Source organism: Myiozetetes cayanensis, unplaced genomic scaffold (assembly GCF_022539395.1).
Source record: "Myiozetetes cayanensis isolate MyiCay16 unplaced genomic scaffold, myiCay2020 scf5-8, whole genome shotgun sequence".
In the NCBI taxonomy this organism is placed as follows: domain Eukaryota; kingdom Metazoa; phylum Chordata; class Aves; order Passeriformes; family Tyrannidae; genus Myiozetetes; species Myiozetetes cayanensis.
Window position 1 is genome coordinate 7,281,531 of NW_026087742.1, and position 23,792 is coordinate 7,305,322.

The window sequence follows — 23,792 nt, forward strand, 5'->3', positions numbered from 1 at the left end:
TGGGCACTGGAACAGACTCCCCAGGGAAGTGATCACAGCCCCAAGCCTGGCAGAGTTCAAGCATTTGGACAGTACTTTCAGGGATGTCCTGTGCAAGGCCAGAAGTTGGACTTTGATCCTGGTGGGTCTCTTCCAGCTCAGCAGGTTCTAGGATTCCCTGATCTGAAGTCAGAGTTGTCCATAAGCAAATAGCAAGGCGAGACTTGCGGTATCACAAATATTGTCATCAAAATGCTGCAAAAATATACTTTAGGAAAAAAACCCCACCACATTAATTCAGGCTCTCTGACATTTACAACGTGCACCTAGAGCCTCTAATGAGCACCTAAGGTCACTTAAATGAGTCACTGGCATGCAGTTGCTGAAGGCAAAGACGCTGCTTTGAAGTGCAGTTGTGTAACTGTCCCTGCCTGTTAGAATTCAGGGGGTAACTGGCACGTTGAGACAAAAAAACTTAATTTAGGATCAGTCAAATGTTAAATTCTATCAAAGTAGTTGATACCTAAGGTTAATAGGTGTGAATAAGAAATACAGCATGCTAATGTGGGAATGAATCTTTGATCTGCATGGGGAAGGACACAGGTTTGCAGCACTGTGAGTCAGTGTAGCTATCAGAGTGGCATATTCTATTGCCCAGTTTCTGTATCATTATGTGAAGGAAAAAGGAAAACATTTCTGTGCTCATGCTGGAATTTCACTTCATAAATTATGCTCTTTCAGAAGCCTTTTCATGAGGAACAGGCAGCTTGAACTAACAAATTATTTCTGCCTAATTTGCTTCAGTTTTGAGGTAGATGAGTAATCAACATCTAGGTCAGCTGTCTCTAGTTCTCTGACTGTAGGTAAAACTTTGAATGTTAAAAGGAGAACCATTCATAAGTTTCCAGTTTTATGTTTTTAATACTGACTAGGCCTTTCTGTGGGGTAGTGGTTGGATTCCAAGGCCAGTCTGTGGTAAAAATTCAATGCAGATACTTTCTGTCCTCTGTTCAAAACCAACATGGCTGAAAGGATGGAGAAAGAACAGGAAAGGGGCTTAAAGTCTTCAGAAATTGCTCCTTTTCCTTCCTTAAGATCCCACACTGGTTTTTGTTAAACAATTTTTGCACTCTGTTGTAAGTCACATTAAAATTAAACTTTACTTATATACCCCCCTCCCTTTCAAAGCAAGGTTTGTTATCTTGGCACAAAAGTAAATCTACATTTCATGTTTGATTACCAACCAGCGTGGACTTACATATCCCTAAATTCACATTTGGTTGAAGCAAAAGACATCCATATTTGGTTGAAGCAAAAAGATACAGTACCTCCTTCCTCCTCAGTACATGTTCATGAGTTGAGTGCTAAATACCTTCAACTGTCTTCCAGATGTTCTGAACTGAATTTCATCAGGACAAGGTGTTTAACTTCACTAAAAATTCAACCAATTACTCTCATATGCTTTTTATCAATTAGTCTTCTCAAAAATTAGCAGTGTGTGGAGGGGAGAAACAGAGATACCCTTCCTCTTGAAATTAACTATGCTGAGGTTTTTTTCCAGTGAAATTGAAGAATTATTAAAACCAAAATGACCTAAGCACTTTGGACTCTTTACAGTCCTACTTTAAAGTGCATTTTCCTTCATTTTCCCTATGTTTATGGGGCATTTAATGACCAAGTTCTTATTTTCTTTAATGTGTCCTAACCATATTTACACATTAACCATATTAACATACATTTTGTCCTTTAGCTTCTGTATTAAATGTTTCAGCCCAGTTTTTTCAATCTTTTTTGGTCTGTTCTTTTATCTTCATCCCATCTCTGTTGCCAGAACCAGATCCTTTGCTTTTAGCCAAGAAGTGGTAGCAAGAGATAAATATGAAATCTTAATTAGGTAATCTTTTGTGTATTGAAGTGCAGTGAGAAAATGAAAGCTGATTTACATATGAATTTAAAAGAAAGTAAATATTTACATATACCAGCCATACTCTAGTTCCATGTCTGGAAAGCACCAGTAAGACAGAAGTATGGATGCTTAAACATGTTGTTGTACAATATATAGCAGTTCCTAATCCTGATTTTAAAACAGATTATGAAAGGATGGACATGAAACAATCAAGATCACCTGTAATCTTTTTGAGTATCTTCCTGAGTCCTGCCTAGTTGTGTCCAGGCTTCCTAAGCTGATGGATACTCTCTGTAATAGGGCAGTTATATATAATACAGAGGACCCAATATATTTAATATTATTTGAGTGTATTTCATTTATGTTAGATGTTTGGGTGAGTCAAAACCAGACTGCAGAGAAAGGAGGAGTTTCTTTATAAGTGGTCAATTAACCTTACATCTTTTTACAGCTGGTCAGTAGAAATTCTTATTTCTCCCTTTCAGCAAAGCTTTAAATGAAGCTGGACCATCACCCCCACAAGTAGCACTTGGATTGTTTTATTGATAGTAAGCGTTGAGGAACAAAATCCAAATTGTCCTATTTTGTGATTTGCATTGACCTTTCAAATCTATTATTAAACATGCATAACGTTACATTAAAATTACATCAAATATGTATTTTAAAATATTGTAAAAGCATAGTAATTCAGTAATTAATGTGGTAGATAATGTGTCAGCTTTTCTAATTGCAGCTCTATCCATACAAGTGTTCATTGTCTTTGCTGCTCTCCTCCCCTGTAGTGGGTAGGAAATCTAGTTGGAGCACCAAACAACACAAATCATGCTGCTTTTTTTTTTTTCCCCCCAATGAGAATATAGGTTAGTATTTCCAACAGTCTGTCACTAAAACAAGGGAGCTCTCTGCAAAAGGAAATACTTTTGTTATGTGCTTAATTAAAATGCACGACTATTGTTTAATGTGTTAGTGAAAGTGGTCTTCAGAAAACCAAATGCTTGTAAAATTCTGAAATGTGAAAATTTACTCTTTTTTTTGTGAGGTTTTAAGTTGGAAGGCAAATGGACGTGTTTACCAAACTAGTTATTTTTTTCCAGTGAAATACCTAATTTTGAAGATCTTAAAATTCTTTTTTGACCCCATTGTTTGGAATGTGGTTAACAGTATTTACACAAAATATTCTATATATGCATGAAGACACAGTGATGTTAACTTTAACATTGCTCTCTAGCACAATTTTATAAACTGTTTTTAAAATAGTGTAGCCATAACAATGGCATTTGCTGTAACTTGTTTTAAGGGAACCATTAAACATGTCAGGGCTTTCAGCAACATTGATAAATTATTAAATTTATAGTATAGTGCTGATCACAGAAGCAAGGAGTGAAATGCTTGACAGAGATATTCTCTTGCCATGTTAATAAAATATACAGAATATTATATGTATAGAATAGTAGCAGACATTGCTGATGCTGAAAGGACACTGCAGAGAGTGACTAGAAGCATAGCTTGTGGCTTTGTGTAAAATTAATGGTAATTTGAATGTGTTTATAAAATAAAGGAGGGGAGAGGTGTGTATATAGTGCATCTAAAATTTCGCCATTGAGGACGAAAGTTAGCAAAGTATAATTTTTCTAACTTATTTTTAAAAAAAGAAAAAAAAGTGACAAACATGAAGATTTTGCCAGAGAACATGGTGATCTTTGGGCACCTGCCCTGTAGAAATCAGAAACTAATATAACAGTTTTGGACCGTTCTCTCATTGTGCTGCAAATACTTGTGGGGAAGGGATTAGTTACCATTAGTGATTTGGTAGCTAATTGACAGCTTTGCTTCTTTCCCCTCCTGTGCATCTATTTTTCTTTGTTGCCTTTGTCAGCAAAACCTGTGCAGTCTTTTATCCTCAAGTGTCTCGGAGTAAATTTGCAGTTACTTTTATGTTATGTCATGCTTCAGTCTCCCTTGTCACCAGAGATTTTAGTCAGTAAGGCTGGTGGCTGGGAAATTTCCCAGCTCATCTGCGAGAGAGTTGTATAAAAGGACTTAAAAAAATTCTGTTAATATCACGTTTTTGAGCAGGCCTATTTTCAAAAAAGGTTGAGCAAACACAGAAGCCCGAGAGCAGTTTAAGAACCACTGACTTTTTTGAAAGAGTGGTGCTTCACTCACCCCTAATCCTGTTCAATATAAGCTCTTGGAAAATAAGATTCTTCCATGGCTTAGAATTGAGGAAGCGGATTGTGGATTTTGGAGCACTGTTATATTCCTCTCTTTTTTGGGTGGTGGGGAGTAGAGATTGCTTTCTGGTGTAACTTCAGGAGTGAAAAAGATGCTTTAATTATGTCCAATCAAGAAAGTAAAAGGTACTGAAATAATCATAAAACTAAAATATTCTATTTTTTGTTGTCCTAAATAGGAAGAAGTTGAATTTTGAATATGAGTTAGCTCTTTATCTCCCCATTTATTCCCTTATGCTTTCTGATTTTATTCTTTCAACTTTATTTTGTCTTTTATCATTTGCTAGATCTGTTTGAATCCTTTTAAGTATCTGTATAGATATTTCAATGGATTGTTACACTTTGTTAAATAGTTCACATCATTTTAACAACTGCAGTCAGAATGTTTGTCTCTTAAGAAGTCTTCTCTTAAATATACTTTCTTTTTGTTCCTCTGCGCTATAAGAATTCAAACCCTTTCCCAGAAAACTGTCGAAGGAGTTATGGGGTTTTCTTGTGTAAAATTTTGTTTTTCTCATTAACGCTTGATCAGGTTCTGACAGACCAAAAAAAATTGCTGAATACCAATTGATTTTGATGGTCACAATTATATGGCCATAGCTGCTGTGATGCTATTATCTTACCATTCACGGCAGATTGCAGAAGGGACTTCCTTTAATATGAGTTACTATGCAAAAATTAAATTTTCAGGACAAAATGTGATCCAGCTTCTATATGTTCTTTGTTTTTCCACTCTCTTCTTAGATTTTACTATTATTTGTGCTTTATATTGAGTATATTAGCATTCTCATATTAGATACTGCAGTTCTGCTAGATTTTTTTGCTTTGATTTCTTTCCCAATTAAGAGTATTTTGGCATAGTTCCTTAACAGTTGTTTTTAAGTATAAAATCCTTCTGGATTCTGATGCTGGAGAATATGGAGGGCATCAAAGGCTGGACCACAATACAGAGTTTTTCTCTGAAGCATATCCTCACAATTATCGACCTAATTCACTTATGGTAAGCAAGATTTAATTTTTTTAATTCTATTTTCATCTGTGTAAATTTTGCTTTATTTTTTACACAGATATGGAGTCTAATCTAGTATTTTTTTGGGGGGTATAGTTTTAATTTATTTTCTGAAATTAAGCCTTTGTGTAAATACTGTAGAGATGACAGTGTTATGGTTTGGTTATAACTAATACTGCTAACTGATTTTTCTCTTTCAACGTTACCTTTAAATTTCCATGCACTTTTTCAGTGTCTGGCACACAGTGCTCCTTGCCAACATGCATGAAAACCTACTGGTATGCTTTTGAGTTGCCATTTTTGTTACTATAATTTGCTTTGTTTTCATGCCTAAGAAACTCCATCTTCATGCTTGCTTTTGACTTAAAGCTCTGTAAAAGTGGAATCTTGCTTTGCTTTCTTAAAGTCATGTTCTTAACTCCACAAATAAGTTAAAGCAAATCATGCCTTTCTCCTCCTCAGCCCACAGAAAAACTTTGCAAAATGGAACAGGATTTCTTGGTTCACATCAAGAATTTTAAGAGTTGCCGGTCCTAAAGTGGCATGAATAATGGATAAAGACTTTCCCACAAATCACTTGAGATGGAGTGGGAGGCACATCCTTGCATACAATTTCTGTTAGCTGAGATGGTCACTAATAAAACTCTGCCTTTCTTAACTACTCTTGAAATCAATCACCACAATTAACAATTTTAAAATGTCATTTTTCACATTCTTTATATATGTATACATACATGCACATATTTCCCACTCCTTACATGTTTTCACATATGTGTATGTAGTTATTTGATCACATGCACAAGAAAATAAGTTGCAAAAAGGCTGTGAATTAAGGCAAGAGATCAGTGAAAAAGTTCTCAATGCTTATATCAGTGAGTAGATTTATGTATCTAAAACATATATATGGGTGAAGAGGTCTGTGTCTCCATGCATAGGTATATTGATACCTATAAATAACTTACCCTTGTAATCTTAGCCCACTAAAATGGAGTATCTGCACTGATTTGTGAGAGCCACCCCTCTTCCATGACAGAACGGAGACATGAATTTCTAGTGTCACCTCTTAACATTTCTCATAAGATCTAAACTCCTGAGAATTATTGTCACTTTTAATCTCTCTCTCTCTTTCATTGCGTTCAGAATATTGGCATTTCTTTCATTTCCTTGATTTAAAACAGTTTTATTACATGAAAGAATTCTTGTACTTTCATTGTGCTTGGTGTAAAGGATCTTGGGGATATTTTGGGGTGGTTTTTTTTTTTTTAAAGTATCTCTATGTGACAATGCCCTCAAAGTGTGGGTAAGTATTTGTGCTAATTTGCACACAAAGAAATGTAAGGTTATGTAGCAAATTAATGCTTCCAGAATTCTTGATTCACGTGTCCAATTCAAATACCTTGCTTTGGTGTTTGGAGAGCATCTTAATTATCTACCACTAACTTAACTTTTGCAAGCCAATTAACTGTAATTTGGAATGTTCATTTCGCGTTTAGTCTATTAGGTGGTGAGTGCAAGTCATCAAAGACAAAAAAAAAAGTGACAGAATGTGAAGATGTGATTAGCTAGGGGCATGTGGAAGATAAGGCATGAGGCAAACAAAGCAGCAAATGCACTTTTGCAGCATAAGCTGTGGCATGGCAATGGCACCCGTAGGTTAGAAAGAAACCCAGCAGTGTGGGTCAGGTAAACTTTCTCTTGTGTCCTTCAGCAATTCAATTCACAGACCACCTTCAGCGACCCCCCCAGAAGATGCCACATGCACCTGTTAAAGGTAAAATACTCATGGGAGGACACAGAGTTCAAGTAAGCAAGTTTAAAAAATCTGGAAAACCTGACTAAATTCAGCACGATAGATCTTCAGCTAAGAGAGAACCAAGGTTACAGTAAATGCCTCCAGCGGCTGTTTTGCAGTAAAACGGAGATGTTTTATCTTAAATAGCAATTTACTTCCGAGTTCTTGGGTAATGTGTCCTGCTTGGGGGTTGCTTTAGTCTTAATAGCAGTTTCTAAAGTCCAAATAGAAGTCTTCCCCTCCAGTTTCTTTTCAAAAAGCATATGATGCCATCCCAATAAACTCATAGAAGTTCTTTTCCTGCTGCTTAACAATTATTTTATTCTCTTTACATATTGCATGAGTCTTTAGTTTATTGCTTCAAAAATTTTAGTTCCTCCTCTACCACAAACTTCAAAGAAGTGATTTTTTAATGGCAGATACACCTCCCTTAAGGTGTGTAAGTAAATATTGTCAGCAAAACGTGCCCAAAGGGTTGTGACAAAATGAAATCACATGCAATAATTCTGCTTCTCAAGTCAAGCTTAAATAGCACACAAATGTGTTACAAAAATAGAAGATTAAATGTGACAGGATTTATTGTGGAAACATCACCTAATAAAAGAAATATTCAAGGTGACATAGCAAAATCAGAAAAGAGAGATATGAAATTCCTGGTGCAAAGAACCCCGGATGAAGAGGAAGCTTTGTAAGCACGGCTAGGCATTTCACTGTACAATTTTCAGGCTTGTTTAGTAAAGCTCTGAAGGGCCAGATTTCAAAGTCATCAGACACACCTTGAAAACTGCGTAGAAAAATGCTCAAAAAAGTCCTTTGTTATATGACTTATGTAAATAATTGTTATAATATTTTTTTCCATTTCACTGCTTGTTCTGTTCTTGAGTGTTAACAAACATATGAAATGTGCGTAACTTTCCGCATAATCAAACTTTATCATAAGCTGTGAACCATTTTGTCGCTGTAAGAATAGACTCTTTTTAGCACAGCTTTATTTCTATTTACATCTCCACTGTGTTATTCTAATACTAAGCTTTTTGGGGTATGTTTTATAAAAGATGTGTGCTTTTTCAAGGCTTGTGGTTTTTATGTCTTATCATCTCTTTGCAATATGTAAATTAAGTGCTGCACACACATTTCAACTCCAGTCAGATCCTAACGCCCCTTTAGGGATGAAGTAATTTGTTTGGTTACTCAGGTTTTGTAGTTGGGTGTGAAACTTAGATTTGGGGAGGAGGAAGAAAAATAATAATTTTTATAATTATTATCTTTTTAATCTATAATATATTATAGATTATATTTATAATTATAAAAATAGAAACTTTTAGGTGATTCAAAATATTTTGTTGGTCTCTTCTAAGGTGTCCAACTTCACTGAATTTTGCTGTAAAAAAGAACTAGATATCAATGTGTGTCTTAGTAAAATTTTTTTTGTAACCCACTAAAATTCAGGAAATGTTTAAAAATGGTGTGGTTTATATGTTTATACTTTGTGGACCAACAGACCTGAGTAATAAGCAGACTAAATGGAATATTGCAGAGTAAGTTGTGTCACTGGAAAAGTAGTATATGGCTTATTGAGAAATATATAATTGTTTAACATATTTCAACTCTTAGGTTTACTTTTTCTGTAGCTCATTTCAGTTAGTTAAAAAACAAATAGATGTCAAAGTATTCTTTTTCTCCCATCTCCAGTGCTGTCTTTTTTCAGATTAGTTTTGGAATTCACTGATCTAATCTTAGCACATCAAATGAAACTGAAATTATATACTTTATTTTAAGAATATCTTTTTTACAGGGTTGGGTTTTTAACCTTGACTTTAATGTATACTATTCAATGTCAAAGTGCAACTTCCTGCTTCCTTGAGTCTATTGACAAATTAAAGTACTCACATAGAGTGAAATGATCTAAAAGCTTTTAGTGACCTTAGCTTTGAAAATGCTCATTTGAATAACTTTCATGATAAGGATTTATGTATTGAATTTTAAGGGACTGATGTCATCTTTAACTATTTTCTTCCCTGGCATGCACAGATATGCAGATTAAATGAAAGAATGATTGTAGTTAGAAACTTAACTGCTCTAGCTGGGAGAATCAGTAAGACTTTATTACCAGAAAGGTCTTTTCTTATTTTTACCTCTTGATGATTAAGACTTATAGATTCATTTGCTCATCTTCATTGATCGTTTGACTTCTTAAAACCACCAGCAAATGTAATGATTCCAAAGTTGCTCTATTGGTAATTTTGTTTCATTCTATCTTATTTTTCAGTCTACTTGTTTGTCATGGGGTTTTGTTTTCTTTTTTAAAGCGCCCTTTCATAAACTGAAAAAAAAGTGCAGAAGATAATAGAGGAGAAATTTTGAGATACAGCCTGTGCAGCCTTTTGCATAAATGAAGCCAGACAGTCTAAGAAATTATTTTCTGCATATTTGTGCTTTACAGCTGTAAATTGAAAAAACAAAATTGAAAGGCAGGACTTCACCTTATTTTAAGCATACCTTCTTTGTCATGTGCAACATCTAGCAAAATGAAAACCAAAATGTCTGAGGTTTTGTATAGTAAATTATAGCCAAAAAGCAAAAGCTATAATCGGTTTTATTCATTGATGGTTAATTATATTCTCAGAATAGTGTCAGTGTCTGACAATTAGTAGTGATACAGAGACATGAGATTATCTAAAGCCCTCATTTTAATTAAAAGTTTGGGATAGTGTTGGCACAGACTCTTGTGACATTGCCTTCTGCATCTACCAGCTGCAATATGTGCTATCAAATATTTTTCTGCAGTGCCTGATCTAGCTCTGTGTTCTAGTAATTCTCCCATCTGTTAAAAAATGACCTTGAAATTGTTTTTGGGGCTTGGTGTTTTCCAGTCCTGAAAGCAGGATGAAGTTCATTGCAATTCCAGCCCATTTCAGTTGTGCTTGCACCTGGTACTGAATTAGTCTGACGGATCTGAAAGTAGCAGTTGCCATTTGCAGAACCTCTTGCTTGTGGGGTTTTAGAAACATTTGGAGATTAGATTGTTGTGTATTTTAGTCCTCTTCTAGAATATGTAAGATGAGATTTTTGCTTATAATTGTTGCTGTTCACAAGTGGTCCTACACGTGGAGCTCCTGTATTCTTCTTAGCTTTTCTAATCGCTTTTTTTTCTTGAAAGTATCTGAATATTCACAGAGGAAAAAAAAAAAAGCATGAGTAAGCATTTGGCTGACAAGCATCTTATGTTTCTGGCCAGTACTAGTACCAGTTGTTATTTCCCTGGTTTTAAATTAGCCATCATGAATAGACTGTGATCTTGATTGAACTCCCTATGTATGTTGGTGGAAAAGAAGCTGATTAAAATAAACCTCTTTTTTGTGGTTTTGCCTCTGTATTTGGCGATGCTATTTTAGTGCCAGAAACCTTAATCTGTGTGGGATTTGCCTAGTTTCAGACAGTGTAACTTCCTCATAGTTTAAAGGGACATGCAGTATAAAAAAGGTCAAAGGTGATAACAAAACCAGTTTTGTATTTGACTTATAAGCAAGATTCCTGTCCTCCATTATCCTCTGTGTTAGCACTTCTGCTGGTGAAGTCAACCACAGTTATTCTAAATATTCCATTGAGGAAAAAAAGAGTATTTTGATATTATTTGATGACTAAACGTTTGAACATTAACTTTGTAAAAAACTTCATCTTTACAGCTGAGTCATCCAAACTGTCCCAAACAGACCTGATGTTTTCCAGTCTCCATATCCCAGTCCCCTACCAGAAAAGACCTTGTGAGCCTTCATATGTGTGTTTTTAGATGTCTTCATGGCTTCTTAAAATAGCAGAGTTTGTGTAATACCTTAGAGGACTTGAGGTAATAGTTTAGCAATTGGTACAGAAAGTAGAGGGATGATTCACTGAGATCTCTGAAGCCCTGAGTAACCTGGTTTGACTTCAGAGCTCAGGGATTCTGGTCTTCCTGAGGCCCTTTCCAACATGGGTGAGCCTGAAGGGGAGGAAAATGCTGAGAAGGATGTTCAAGATGAACAGAAAGCTTGAAACAGAAGAGAGATTATGAGGGTGATTTGACTGAATGATAGTCAAGACATGGGTTAGTTGAGATTACATTCTCTTTAGTGCTCTGCTCTTTGGGCTTTCCCTTCTGTCCACATTCATCAAGTGAGCTTCGTGAAATGCTGAAGGAGACATGAATGAGGTAAAGCTTGTGATCAGAAGAAGCAGGTTAGAAAAGTAGAGATCAATACAACTGAAGCAGGTAATTGAAAGTATAGAATTCAGCAACAAGATAAACTTCTGAGACCCTCTCCCAGGGTATGAAAAAAGTCCAAAATTGCACATCTTGGATAATACCTCTTGCTGATGAATAGTGAGATTTCCTGTAATGGTTTTAATTAGGATACCTCTATATACTTTTACTAATCTATTTATAGATAGACATGTATCTCCCTCAGTCTATCACACAAATGTTCTGAGTTCTGTCTATTCAAATAAATAATAAAGCCCAGAGCACATTCACTGTTGTATTTCTTGACATACTGATGGGCTGGAAAGAAGAAATAATACCTGTATATTTGTGACAGGAATTACCAAATACTTGTGCAGTATTTTTCCTTTTTAAAAAAAATTTTCACCAGTCTAATTAATGATCATTTTATTTGTAATTATTAATCAATAATTAATATTTATTCATTGTTCATGCCTTAATTGCTGCTTTTTGTAGTTAATAGGTTTGGAGGTGGTTGCACTGATCAATTAAATAAGCTAGATTAGAAGATAGTGCCATATCTAGCTATTCTGTGATTTAGTAGGAAGCCCACCAAGACAAAAAAAGACACTAAAATGCTTGTTGAATTTGCCTAGGTAAGAAAGAAAGATGTGACTAAAGTAATAAGCTGGCAGATACATATCTTCATGGCAAATGGAAAACATGTGCCATTAGTCTAAATGCAATCATCTGCACAAGTTCTGAAATTGTGCTTAAATCAGTTTTAAAATTCGAACTGGCAGTGAAGTGGTTGGAGTGGGATGTTTCCACACTGCTCTCAGATTCTCTCTCAGCTGATGTAAATTGACTTTAAAGGAGCTGGGCTAATTTACTCCTCCTAAGATCTGACATGTTATTGACCCAAATATAATTGACAATTGCTGTGTCCTGTATTAATGTTAATTTTTATTCCCTTAACTGAAGTAACATTTTGCAAATTCTTTGTTAGAAAACTTATTTCTGTTTGTTCCCTCTCCCTTCTCAATTCATTATCCAAACCTGTAGCACTGAATTTCTCAATACACAATTTCAAAATCTCTCCTTTATCTATGTGTTTTGAGGTAGTTGACTTCATTAAGTATTTCCTCTCCTGCACAGATTTATAGAAGCTATTTATCACTGAAACCTTAGGGGAAATCATTATGTTCACTGGCTTTCAAGAAGCATTGGGCATAGCTCTGTCTGGTTCAATGAAGATCAGCTGTTCTTTTCCTTTTTCTCCTTTTCCTAAAGCTTTTTGCTTCATTGCTTTATTCTGTTTTGAAAACAATGAAAGCCTTTCATGCCATCAGGCTCTAGTTAGCAGATAACACAGCTGAAATTGCAGAATATTAGGCATTCCACAGGGATGAAGGGTAGCCTAAAAGAGGACGTTGTCAGAACGAAGCCAATAATCTTCAATCTTGTGTTACCTTTTATAATTGCATTTTTATTGACCTGTTCAGAGAAGACATTCATAGAGCTGACAATTGATGGAGTACTGTATATCAAGGTAATTGGTAGATAGTACGTATCGGTCTTGTTTTCAGACTGTGACTCTACTCTGCTTGGAAGGAATGTCATGTAAAATATATTGTCACAAGTTCTTTTGTGATCTATGAGGAGTTTTTTGATTATGTGTGTTTTGGGGTTTTTTTCATGGTATCCAGGAAAAAGGGCAAGAAAATGCAGTGCTTTAAATGGTAAATTTTGATTGTGTTTGGTCTTTGAAGTGAGTTTCATTGCTCAGACACTGACATTCCATAGGTGCCAAGAGTGAGAAGAGTATGCCTCTGTGTCATATTGCTGGTGTTTACCTGTACGAAATGACATCACAGACCTCGGGGCAACTTTAATTCACAGCAGAAGGGTGTTGTGAAACTTTGTCATTTATCATTGCACGGTCTATTGACCTACGTGTCCTCAGGCTTTTGAAACTGGTCATTTTAAGTCGATGAGGCCCTCTACTGGTAGCCACCTAAAATAGATCAGAGTAAAATATATGCATTGAAAAAAAAATAGAAAAGAATTTGCAGTCAAGCAGTCTTTTTACATTTTTAGGTTATCTTGTGTAATTCAAATACTGGGGACTTAGCAGTCATTCTTTAAATGTGATGACCCACAACACTGTAAAAAGTTCACTTATTTTTAATAGATTTTTTTTTTAAACAAACTGTTATTTAGAAGTTGTCTCCTGTAAGGCTTATGGTTTTTTTCAGCGATTCTTGTTCTTGTCATGTTTTCACTAGGTGTACATTCCAAGCAGAGTGGCCCTTGTGCTTCAGAATACGGATGTCCCAAAATGAAGTTCTCTGTAACTACCACTGAAGAAGCAAGTCAGAGAAGAAGTGCTGAAACACTGTACTAGTTCTAAGTATAACAAAACTTACTCTAAGGAGGCTTTCTGAAACTGAGTATAGTAATATTAGGTGTTTAAAATGTAAGATTAATATTCACATATAATTGCAGAGCTCTTGACTTGCTAGACCCTCTTTTGAGGAAACTCTACAAAGAGGCAGAAAGGAAAATGTTGGGTTTGTAGTTCTAGTAGTACAAAATTACACTTAAGGTGTTGCAAAGCAGCAGGTATTCTCAATTAAACTGTTGTTTACAGAATTTTATCAGGAATAATAAGAGTGATCCTGCTCCGAAGTTTGTAATTTCTTGTAATCCTCATTTTGATAGTGAATTCAAATGTTCATTATATATGAATGCTTCTTACTAAAAGTAAGTAGTTTGCTTAAATAAAACAGAAGTTTTTGGCTAAAAGGCAGCCTTAATGGTTTGTGGGACCTAATTTGAGGCTCCTCTTCTTCAATAAAGTCCAGCATGGAATTAGAAATGTTTACCCAAATGGATGAGAAGGTCCTCTGAGAGTATTGTACTTTGCCATTTTTTATTTAATTAAAAAATGCACAAATATACCAAACATCAAAATGAGCACAGCTATTGACTGGGTGACCTGGCTGATGCTCTTGTGTGTGTTGCTTATTTGATCCCACCCAAATCACTTAGTTTGTGCACCTCACTTGCTACAGCTGGACAAAAATTACACAGCTATTTTATTTAGGCCACTAAAATGTTCAGTGAGAAACGTGTTTTGTCCTTACTGCAATGGTACCACACTGGAAGATGTGCTTAAAGTGTAGTTCTTCCCACTGGATTTATTTCACTAACATCAGGACCTTGCAACACTGATTTCACTACTTCCAGAAGCTGCCTTTCAGCTTGGAACATGATGATGTTCTTGCACTTTTATAACTTTTGAAACATTGCTTCTCATGAAGAAGCAGTCTCAAAATACAGTGATCAAACTAAGGTTTTTTCTTTGATTAAAATTAAGGTAGTTAATTATTGGAGTGCTGCTAAGGTAATTCAAGTGAGTTCCTTCACGAGCTACAACTTTTTTTGTAAAGAGTAAGATTTTGTATATTTGAAAATGTATTGCAGATTATTCTGGAAAATTAATACCAAATTAACGAGACATGCTTTATTTTGTTCCATTAATTTAAAAATTTGAATTGGTTCTGAAATGAATGTCTTTTGTACAAATCTGAATTTTCTAACTTTTAAAATAGCCAAAGAGGAAGGTGTCCGTGACCATTTCCAAGTCATAATTTTACCCAGTTTCCTTTGTGAACCATTATGTAAATTACTGAATAGTTGTGCCAACACTGATAATCTATTCACAGTTCTTGGAATGCTTACTTGTGGCTTACTTCTTAAGCAAAATAAGGGATGGAATAATGCAGCATGATGGAAAACAGTCTTTTGCAGAGTTCACACCGAAAGGACTTTGTGAACATCCCCAGTCTGATATGTTCTGTGTGACAGAGAATCTTATATTGCAGTTGGGTACTATAGGATCATGCTTCGTTTTCCTCTACACCAGTTTGATCATTGTTTGGTTGTGGGCTAATAAAAGCATTCCTGTTACGCTATGACTTTAAATAAAATATACAGAACTGTTTTAGCAACTGGAACTGATTATCTTTGGTTTTTTTCCCAGATTGTTTTCCTTGTAGTGAAATAACGAGCAACTTCCAATACATGTTATATTTACATTGTATTGATCTAATAATATGTTTTATAGGGTGGTTTGTTTTTGGTTTTTTTTTTTTACTGGCACCAGTTCCAGGTTTCAAAACATAATGCAAGGCAAGCGTCTCTGTCAAACCTTTTTTTCAAGAGAAGGAATAAATGTATGATGTGAAGTATAAACTGTAAAACTACATGCAAAATAAACTCTGAGGAGGAGAAAATAAATTCATATATGGTTTCATTCCTTGTATTGTAAAACAATGTACAGTAGTGTTAACACTGGAAGACAGATTAGATTTTACTCTGTCTTGAAATCAGGAACTTATCTTGGTTACAGATACTCTGAAACTCATAGAGTATTTGTCCTGTGCACATTTTCTTTGATATGGATAGATTAATAAAAGCAAACTATAAAATGTGCAAGGTGCAGGTCAATACAAGAAACATAATAATTAGGGCTTTTTTGGAATCCACCTCTACATTTCAGTGGTGAGTGTACTCCCACCTTCCTGCAAGACTGGAAAATTTTTCCTTGTAATACCCATGGAAAGCCAATTTCTTGCTCCTGCTTTTTGAGTTTTGATGGATTACGAAGAGAAATTCAGCTTTCACCTTGTGTGTGGTGACACTCAGATTGCAACCAAGATCCCTCCTTGGCATCATGCACTGGGGTTTGTAGCTGCCTGTCACCATGAGTGGTTGAAGCCTCAGACTCATTCTGAGAAGCAGATGAGCTCCACAGCTTTTTCTGCTTGGGTACACCTCAAATCAGTACTCTTTGGCTCTGTCACAGAACTAAATTAAGTGGCCCATGGTGATACATCCCAGGGTACAAAACTCTCCACAGATATTTAGATATAATGAAAGAATCCTCTTTAAAGTTAACCTCTCTTAGTTTTTAAAGGACTGGTGAGGATCTATATTTCAACATTTAGAAGTATATACTTCTCTGTCACCTGTAAGAGTACTGGTAATACTTGGTAGCTCTGTCCCCAGAAGCTGTTGCTCCACGGTCTCTCTCACAGTCAATGAGAACTCAAGCTCGTCTCCACCTGTCAGTTTATCTAAAGATTCAGGCTGACCTTCCTTCCATCTCACATTGTGTCTGCTGAATGGTTCTTTGTACTTAATAATTCAAGTTATTCTCTGAACCAGGTGGTTATTGAGATAACAGGCAGGCATCCACTAGACTGGTGTATTCTGTGAGCAATAAGTTTTGATTTCCCTGCTGTTTTCTCCTCCTCCCACAATTCAAGCCTTACTATCCTGAGGTTTGTTTTGAAGATGAAGAATGAAGTGGTTATTTCAGCTTGGTGAGTACTCCTGAAAAACAGATTTTAGTGGGGAAAAAACTGTTTGGGCTTTCTGGGTTTTGTTTCTCTAGGAAATTTTTCTTGCTTTTTATATTAAATTTAGTGAAAAGTTTGTTACCTGTGTGGTCTGAAAGACAGGAATGTGATGTAGCTGATACTCTGCCAAAAGGAGACTAGCTGTATGAACAGTAAGATACCAGACTGTGTAAGCACATGATGCAAGGTGATATTTTTTTGTGTTAATCTGTCAGTCACAGTTCTGCTTTCAAATGATGTTTTAAGCAGCTTGAAATAGTTTTATTCTCCCCCCTTTTTTTTTTTTTTTTTAATGACTCCAGGTTCTTAATGGCTCACTAATGGTTAAAGGAAGAACTTCCTGTTTGTTTAAGTAGTAACTCATTAGTAGTGAAGGGAGAGGGTTTACTGAATGAACAGCAGGAATTGTTTCCTTTAACATAAATAAATATGGATATTCTGTTCAGGATATGTTAAGGTGTATGATTTATCTGTCTGCTGTTTCATAAATTAATCCCTTTCTGAGGAATTTAGGTGTTCAGCATTTAAGAGTTTTATCTTTGACTGATGTTTCCAAACTGGGCATGTTGTCATTGCAGAAGTACTGCTACAGAGATGAGGCAGTATTTTACGTATTTTCATACATCATACCTTAGCTAGGATCTGAGTTTCATAAAAATCAGCCTATAAGTGGCATCTTTGTAACAATTACTTAGGAGGTTTTTTGCCAAGGAAGACTTTGCTCCTGTGTGTGATCACACCTCATAGTATATGGTGCAAGTCTTTTGAAGGGGTTGAGGGTGTGGGTTTTTTGCTGTGATGCAGCTCTGTCACTTTTGCCAAACTTATTTTTTGATTCTGTTTAAGTTTCCAGATTATGTAGAGTTGGTTTAAAATTCTTGAGGAGAAAAGCAGCATCTTTCTGAAAGCCTCGTGAGCATAGGAGGGGAAAAAAAATTAAAAATGAGAGAGAAAATCCAATAATTTTGGTCACGTTTGCCCTTATATAGAGAGAAGTATTTTCTTCTTCATGCGATGTTTGCTTTATGTAGGCTTTTCCATTTTTGATTTATCTGAAAATAAGCTTTAGTAATAGTGATGGTCTTACATATGACTGCCCTTATTAAAAAACATCGCATAAATTGTTGGTTAAAAATAACTCCAGTTGAATACATTAAAAATATCCCACTTATAGAAAGGTAGAAACAAAAGCGATGACTCATTTAGATGAGTCCATTGTATTTTTCATGCCTGTGAGTACAGTATGTACCCTGAAAATATAAATAGGTCTTGGATAGTCATAGTAAAATAAAACCTGAAATAAATAAGGAGAAAACGTAAGAACTTATAAGTAGTGAAGTAATAAGTCTCGGCTTAGCTGATGTTTTTGCATATTTACAAAGCTATTCTGAACACTGAAAAAAGATCTGTTTAATTGAACTAGGCCTGAAAACTGTCTTATAAAGGTAAGACAAACACGGTACTTTCTCAGTATTAGGAGACTGATGCAGCCCTAATCACCCATGCCATTTGACTCCAAGATAATCTTCAGCATTGTTAAAAGCTAAGAGGGAACTCTCTCTAAACTCGTTTCTTCTGACTATGCCTCACAAATAATAATTTTAGTGTGTAGAACAGTCTGTGACAGAATGATGTAAATTTAATGCATTGGATATTCAATCTCTGCTAATGGTATGAGGTTTATGACAAAATACATACTGTCTGCAGCATCTGCAAACACTAAGATGCAAATCATGTAATGTTATAGTGTTTTCCCTGTGGTAATTTTTTTGTTCTGCTACTTTCCAGTCAGTAGCAGTCTTAATCTCATAAAAAAGAAACCAGCTCTGGTCTGCTGTTTTCTGCTCTCTGCTAGAGAGAGGATGGATGTTTAACCCCAGCCAACAACCAAACCCCACACAGATGCTCACTCCCCCACCAGTGGGATTGAGGGGAGAGAATCAGCTCAGGGAAAAAGTGAGAAAGCTTGTGGTTGAGATACAGACAGTTTAACAGGGAAAGCAAAAGCCATGCATACAAGCAAAGCAAGGAATTCCTTCACTGCATCCCATGGGCAGGGAGGTTCTCAGCCAGCTCCAGGAAAGTAGGACCGCATCACGTGTAGCAGTGACTTGGGAAGACAAACGAGATGACTCCAAGTGTCCCCCCATCCCCTTCCTCCTTCTTCCCCTCACTTTATTTACAGAGTGTGATGTCATTGGGTCTATAATATCCCTTTGGTCATTTTGGGTCACCTGTCCCAGCTGTGTCTCCTCCCAGTTCCCTCTGCACCCCCAGCCTCCTCACCAGCACGGCAGTCAGAAAAGCAGGAAAGCCCTTGGCTCTGTGTAAGCCCTGACCTGTGATAACAAAAACATCTCTGTATCATCAACTCTGTGTTCAGCATAAATCTGGAACACAGGCCCTTACCAGCCACATTGAAGAAAATGATCTCCAACCCCAGCCAAATCCAGCATAGAGGGACTGGGGGGCGAGCAGCTGTCCTGGGGTACTGGGTCTGGGGGTGTAGGTTTGTGCCTAAAACAGTGTTGATAAAATACCAGAATTTTGACTGTTGCTGAATGGTGCTTGCAGAGTGAAGGCTTTCCTATCCCCTGCTCTGACCCCACTGTCCAGGAAGTGGCTGGACACCTTCCTGATGACGGGAAGTCGTGAATGAATTCGTATTTCTGCTTTTCTTGCACATGCATCTTTTGTATTATCGTCATCCACAAGTCTTCTTACCTTCCTTTGGTTTCTTTCCCATCCTGGAGGAGAGAGGAGTGGGGAAGCAGCTTGTGAGGGTGTTTTATGTCTACTGGGATCAACCCACCACCTCCAGCAAAGATTGAGTGAACCCTTGACCTCAGAAGGAACCTGTCTGGCAAGATGAAAGTTGGTGAATTCACCTGGAAGTCTTTTGAAGGAAAAAGATAGGGGATAAATCCCAACCTTCCTTAGTTGCCTTTCACAAAATATTGACTGTGTGTCTTGTGTTGTAGAGTAAGATAAACAGAGTAGGTTAATTTTCCAGCTGTTGAAGTATCACCTGTGTGAAGGAACAGACAAAGTCTATGTATTTAGTCTATTTCATGCTAAAAATTCTCAGACCTGTTCATTTGCAGTAGAAGCACATGATTATCCCTGTAGAAAAGTATAAAAATACTTGTCTACTTCAGAATATGAGTACTTCCTGATGTAAAATCCTTCATAAAAGTTCATTCACTATTAAAAGAGGAGGGGATTAGAAGCTTCTAGCAAAAGACTACCCTCTGGTACAGTAAAGATACAGAAAATTAACCTTAATGAAAACCTGAACTTTAGAATATATGGAATTTTAACTGTTGATTTGCATAAAGCTCCTTTCTGATATTGACTGCTACTCTGTTTGTTGTTTTTTCCTTTGTTCATAACAGTGGTATTAGACCAAATGCAGCACTTTGAGTGTTTCTGCATTCTGAAACCTGTGTAACGAGGTTATGTACAAATTCAAGTATGAACAAGTTCATACTCATAAATGTTTGAGGCAGTCACAGTTTGCAGTCATAGGCTGGGGTTAGCTTTGTTTTGGGAGTTTCTGGAGCAAGAGGGGAGGCTGAAGATTTGTACTGCTTTTGTTAAATGCCATTTAAATTCCTAGCTTTGCAATTCCACTGGTCATTTTAAGTCTGATTATGTCACGTTTTTGTCAGAAAACAACTATCCCTATCCAGCACCAAAAAATCATATCTGTGGACTAGCATGAGAAAGCCAGTTATGTAAACACATAGTGAAAATGAAATGTATTTTTCTATCCAGGTTTGTTTATCTGAAGGACCTAGTGTTGATCACTTCATGAAATGAAGCAGATGGGCTGTGTGGCATAAAGAATAGCTTTTTGTGCAAAAAACCTGCTTTCTTAAGTCAAAAAGTATTCCAATATTTAAAATATGATATTTTTTGTGAAAAATATTGTACTATTACAAGTGAGCATTTTCCTAGAATGATACTTGTCCAAAACCCTCTCGGAACAGTTCTATAAAAATAAGAATACTAAGGAACATTAATGGTTACATAGTATTCAAAGCATGGACACTCACAGCTCTAACACTCTTAGTGTAAGTGGCTGCATGGAGGGGCTTACATTAAATTCAGCGTGTGAGTGAATTCCTGTACCGTTCTTCTGAAAATAAGTCACTTAGTTTTTAGTAAGTGTGTAAAGTGATGGGGCTGTTGGGTTGGCTTTCCACAGGCCTCCTTGGGCTTCTAAAATTCAAATCAGCCCTGTAACCTTGTCCTGGTTCCTGTTGGGTAGGCTTGGCAGGCAGTGGTTTGGCCAGGCTGCTGCCTCAGCATCTTCTTTCCCAGGTGTGTCAGTCTGTCCTGGTGGTGGTCCTTGCCCAAATGCTGGTGATGCCACGTGATGAACTGGATTGGAAAAGTGATTTTGTGGAAATAAAGCTCTCTTTAGTGGCATAAAGCTTCCAAGATATGTAGCTCTAGCAGGGAAATGGACTCTTTACAATTAAGACATCTCAGTCTTCCTGCAGCTTATCAGTGGGGATGACTACACTGGCTCATCCAATATATATGTTTGTTTTAGCTGTGCTGTGTAAAAGCTGGCTATTAAACAGAAACAGCTCTTCCTTCTATTTTTCAATAACCTTCTGGACCCACCTCCCCCTGTTCCTTAAACTTATCTGACAAGTGCAATACAATATCTCATATTCATGGATTAACAGAGTGGACACATTTCCTTCATGGCAATGAACTGCTATTTCAAAAATCCCCAAGGAATTATTGAGTAGGTTAATTAAGCATTTTAAAACAATTCAAACAGGGTTTACCTCACTGAGTAGACCTGGTACAAAACATGGAGGAAGCAAACATTTTGGAGTTCTGCATCTGCTATAGAAGTTCTCATCAGGAATTTCTTGTCTTGCACTGCTGCTCATTATAGGGGTTGATTGTAATAGTCCCATTTAAACTTGAGTGGTGATACACACCTTGTTATGTAAAACACTGTGCAAGGTTGTTTAAACATGAAAGGTAATTGCTGATTTTTCATTGGCAGTAACAGGTAGGCATTCCTGTGACTAATTAAATACACTGACCTCTAGTGTTAACAGCCTTGATGGGTTTCAACCCATGGTATGCTTTGCCAGGCATAGCTTTCAAACTGTCTTGTCCGCTTTTAATTTTTTTCTGAACAGAGCTTGTGAATCTTCCTGTTTATTTTGGGTGGTGGTAGCAGGTGCCTGGTGTGCCTGTGCTCCCTACAGAGTCCTGCCACCTCGCAGGACTGTGCCATGGTGAGCCCTATGTTCCTCTAGCTATTTATTGTCTCCTGCATCAAGCCATATGGATCTTCCGAGCAGCCTTTGTGTCCTTATCCCTTCCTATTCGTCTGTCTCCCTCCCAGCTGGGTGAGTATGTTGATGTGCAGGTATTTGCAAGGGTTTGGGCTCATCAGCAGATTTATTAAGGCCAAATCTCTCAGGTGCTTGGAGACAAAGGGGACTACAGCACAAATAAATGTGTTGACTGATGTTCTGCTTTCTGCTTTGGTTGTGAGAGGCCCAGCTTCTTATCCTAACTTCCCCAGATTTTACAGCTTGTGTCACTCTGGTCTGGGGGCCCTTTTTCAGGGCTGTCCCTGACCTTTTGGGATCAGTTAGTAGTGTTTCAGCTGTTGCTTTCACAGCAATTACTGTAACAGCACAGATGTAAGCTGCAATCAGAGATGTGCAAATGAACCATCCTCAGCTTCTTAAATTTATTCCTTCATGTCATCTGCTGAGCAGTGATTGCATGTTATGGTTTGGGAATTCTCCCCATGAGGAAAAACTGTAGAGTCTGAGCAAGTCTGTTTCCTTTGTGCCCCACAGCATGTTTGCTCTGAAAAGCTAATATGTGGCAGATGACTTGCCCAAAATGTGAGAGAACTGCTCCCAAAACTCACCAGGTACAGCCTTTTGCACGGCGGGAAGCAAAGCAAAGTAGGAAGATGTGAAGGACTTGTGATGACACATCACCTGCTGGGGTTGCTCTGATGCCCAGAGTGTGAGTCAGAGCTGATGTGAATCCCTGCTGTAACGTGCTGGGTTGGTGCAATCAAATCCACCCTCTTCCCATCTCTTTCAGAGGGCTTGGTCATACCCATGCCAGTGTGTAGGTATGGCCTGTGCTTCAGGGATTAGAAGTGCAGTGTCAAGAACTCAGATGACAGGGTGACCAAGGCAGACAAGGATAGGAAACCTCAAGCACACAACACATACACACAGAGTTTACTGTTTCTTAACTCTCTTCCAGCCCTTACTAGAACTGATCATGTGCTTGTCTCATCTTTCACAGTGACTGCTGCTGTGAAAAGACACAAGCAGCCAGCAGCAGGTATCTGTGTGATAATCCAGCTGCTGGGGAAGTCAGGATTTTTGGACATGAAGGGCCCATGATAGAAGAATCTGTGTAGAACGAGGAGGGACTAAATATCTAGATATCTCTGATAAATTTCTCTTCTAAATCTCCTGTTGACATATCTCACAGAAACATGAGTAATTGGACCTTATTTTTTTAAATACACATTCTGCTCTATTTTGTGCCCACTTCTGTTTCTTTTTGCATCTCTGAGTTGCATCATTAGCAACAGTAACCTACTGTTGCACACTATTTCAGCAAATTATAGTGCTTAATTAACCAAGTGATGTGTAATAATACTACATGACATTTTTCTAGAAGTGTTACCTAAAAGGCCTGAACCTCTTAAAGTGATAACAGAAAAGGGGTAGTAGAGTTCAGAAAGGTAACTGTGCTGCAAATTGTTTGGTAGCTCTGCAAGTCTGGGTCTACAGCAGTGGTCCAGATCGCAGAGGTAAATGTGCACTTTTGAAGTGAGTCCCCTGATGGCCTCCACTTACCATGTGCTAATTCAGTCTACCAGAGGGATTTGGGGACAAAAAAAAATGTAGATTCTTTAGAGGTGGAGATAAACAACAGCCTCTTCTCCAAAAGCACTCTGAACGTTCCCTGGTGTGTTTTGCTTAGACCCCCAATATTTCCATGCATGGCCTCTGTCCACTGCAAGGACTTCCCATGTGCATCTAATAAGTCTTCCTCTCAGGAATCTTCAACATTCAGAGATAAGGCTGCCTCTAATCCAGTGTACTGCCCCAAACACATGTAATAGATCTGTGAGGAGCTCAGTAGACACTTTGATCTGGCCCTAAAATATTTGCTAACACAGAAGTAGCATAATAGCCTAATTTCTAAATTTGCAGGACTTCACTA

At 37.1% G+C, this 23,792-nt stretch overlaps 1 protein-coding gene across 2 annotated transcripts in view; it reads left to right on the plus strand.

Annotated features, from left to right (window-relative positions):
- Nucleotides 1-15,427, plus strand: part of GBE1 (1,4-alpha-glucan branching enzyme 1) — a 145,948-nt gene extending 130,521 nt beyond the window's left edge. Inside the window, exons 15-17 of one of the 2 annotated variants that reach the window (XM_050331890.1) lie at nt 5,000-5,119; nt 6,837-6,899; nt 13,407-15,427. In XM_050331890.1, coding sequence (XP_050187847.1) covers nt 5,000-5,119; nt 6,837-6,899; nt 13,407-13,463 — 240 coding nt within the window. In that variant the 3' untranslated portion in view covers nt 13,464-15,427. The remainder of the gene's footprint in view (nt 1-4,999; nt 5,120-6,836; nt 6,900-13,406) is intronic. The other variant, XM_050331891.1, reaches the window with a different exon arrangement.
- The last annotated feature ends 8,365 nt before the right edge of the window (nt 15,428-23,792 follow it).